We start from the raw sequence: 2,562 nt of genomic DNA, 5'->3' as shown, positions 1-2,562 counted from the left end.
TTCATTGAACCATAATACAAAACCTTTAATCTTTAATTTAAGTAACATAAAACTCACTATGACATTCAGCAGTCAGCTTTTAGGTTACTTTTACTGATGTGACACTTATCATATTAATAATTATATTTTTTATCCGTTAATTTGACACTTATTAGGAAAACTTTATTTCTATTTTCTACCTACCCACAGCTTATCACAATTCAAATTGTACATATCAACACTTCATTAACTCAGAACTTGTTTACAAAAAACTATCAATCTATGAAAGTATAAATTTTCAATTTCGTTAATGTTACGTGAGCATAAATAACTAAGAAATTAGATGTTGAATGTCATAAAAGAGTCTTATGTTACTTGAACTAAAGATCAATGGATTTTATATTACAAACTGAAGTTTAAAAATTTAGATACATTACTGTTATAAACTCCTAAAATGAGATACCACCTGTATAATTTATCAAAACCAGATTCACACAAGCAATGTAGTTTAGTAACTAAGAAATTTTTCAGCAAACGCTATTTTTCACGCTCCAAGTATGTTTCTTACATATAGTAATGGAAAATCAAGAATTAAACTTAAACATAAGGTCCATTACATATTAACTAATAGCAATCAACAACAGTAAATCTTATTGTTCTAGTCTTCCCAGGAGTGCAGATTTCAAGCCCTCATTAGTTCTGAATCCATTATTAGGAAGTCTAACTACCACATCTTGAAGCATGAGCTCGTTAACAGTGGATATGCTAGCATGGTGCACTTGAAATTCTAGGTCGCGTAGTGCAGCCAATAACCTAGCACCTGGATGATTCACATTCTCAGATTGAACCCTAATCATGGCTTCATTACCTATAATCATAACATCAATTTCAAGTGCAAACCCAGCTCCACCAGAATTATTAGGTCTGGCTTGATCTACAGAAGTGGTTGTGCTTTGATTATCTGTATTATCAGCCACTTCCAGTTTCACCCTTTTGGACTCTCTTTGTAGGAGTGACTCCAGTTCATCTATTTTGGCCTTCAGTTCATTTATATAGCACACTGCATCAGATAGCAGTGATGCTTTGTCCATTCTGGACACGTTGGGAACCACCGCTCGCAGGGCGTAGAACCGATGGTTGAGCTTCTCGCGCCGCTGCCGCTCGGCCTCTACGTGGTTCAGTGCCGTGTCTCTGCCAAGCCCCGGTTTTCTCCCTCTTTTCTTCGGGATTCTTTTATTTATATTCGCTGCAATTAAAGGATAGTCTGAGTCAGAATGCTCGGAGTCCACATAGGACACGCCTGCTTTAGCATTCTCTTTCTTTGCTTCGTCTTCTTGTGCGAACTTCTCTTTAGGGGCTGCATCTTCTCCTTGTATTCCTGCAATTATGCCCATATCAGCAAAAGAAATGTTCATGTCGAGTAACTGGATGGGTGCTGCGGCGGGATTGGGATTTTTGGGCATCAGACCGTCGGGATCTGACCCAAAGAGAGACTTGGCTTGTTCGACAAGGCCCCAGTTCTCTCTGATCATATCAGATGAGCCCAATTCAAGAACCCCATTACACGTAGGTATGCAGACCAAGGTTTGAAGGCCATGCATTCGTGCCTCTTTGGCTCTTTCACAGTTGTAGAATTGGAGTTCCTGACCACCTGTTAACCACACCAAAGAAGCAGTGCTAAGTGCCTTCCCAGGAATACCATCTCCGGCGAAGAAAGATCGAGTGAGGGACATCACATAGAACCATTCAACGTCATTGACATCGCTGTTGTCCATCATGGACACATCTATGTCATGGCTTTCGCCGATGAGAGCTTGGATTCCCTTGACGACTCTTTTCCTCTCGGAGTTGAAGGTTGGAATGCGCTGTTCGCGGTGGTTGTTGATGGTGGTTAGTTTTGGGGATGAATCTGTGGTGCCTTGGAAATGGCCATCTGCAAAGGAGAGGAAGATGCGGCCAGTTTCATCATTTGATGTTTGCCAGAATATAGCATAGGTCCACCAGTCAGGCTGGCTTTGGAGCAAGAATTGGAGCTTCTGTTGGAGAGTGGGTGGGATTTCTTGGGATGAAGGGACTAGAGAAGAAGATGAAGATGGAGATATGATAAGTTCCTCCATGGCTTCTGAATTCTGATTGTGAATCAGGGCAAGCAAGCGTAGCACTGCAATGTTTTGAGAAAAATGAGACAAAATAGGAACAAACCTATATAGAGGACTAAGAGGAGAAATGTCTTTCTTGGTACAAGGAAGCCAAGACTTGACAAAATCAAAGCTACTATAACAATTTGATAGGATAGGCTACGCAAAAAACAAAATTTAAATAAATAAGAGAAACACCTTTTGCAGTGATTAGAAGCTCTAGACGATAATAGAGAGGGGACTGGGGAGGAAGAATGGGAAGTGTAGTTTGGTGTTGGTGGGGACCAAACTCCTAAGTTTGCAAAAATTGGCGATATGTCAGGAATGGGTACCCACTGGCACGTGAAGGGAAAGCGAAAGCCCAGTTACCGCTGAGATTGGTGGATTCCTGGTGTCTCAAAGCTAGTAGTACAGTGCTTTTGTATGGTCGAAATTATTTTTATTA

At 40.6% G+C, this 2,562-nt stretch overlaps 1 protein-coding gene across 1 annotated transcript; it reads right to left on the bottom strand.

Moving 5' to 3' along the window:
* Positions 1-486: 486 nt before the first annotated feature.
* LOC110661058 (transcription factor MYC3) lies at positions 487-2,283 on the bottom strand. Its single transcript, XM_021819580.2, has one exon. The coding sequence runs from the start codon at positions 2,094-2,096 to the stop codon at positions 630-632; it is 1,467 nt and encodes a 488-aa protein (XP_021675272.2). The 5' UTR covers positions 2,097-2,283; the 3' UTR covers positions 487-629.
* Positions 2,284-2,562: the final 279 nt, after the last annotated feature.

Source organism: Hevea brasiliensis, chromosome 2 (genome assembly GCF_030052815.1).
Source record: "Hevea brasiliensis isolate MT/VB/25A 57/8 chromosome 2, ASM3005281v1, whole genome shotgun sequence".
NCBI lineage: Eukaryota > Viridiplantae > Streptophyta > Magnoliopsida > Malpighiales > Euphorbiaceae > Hevea > Hevea brasiliensis.
The sequence above is the reverse complement of the archived record's forward strand: the minus strand, read 5'-3'. Positions and strand labels throughout refer to the sequence as shown.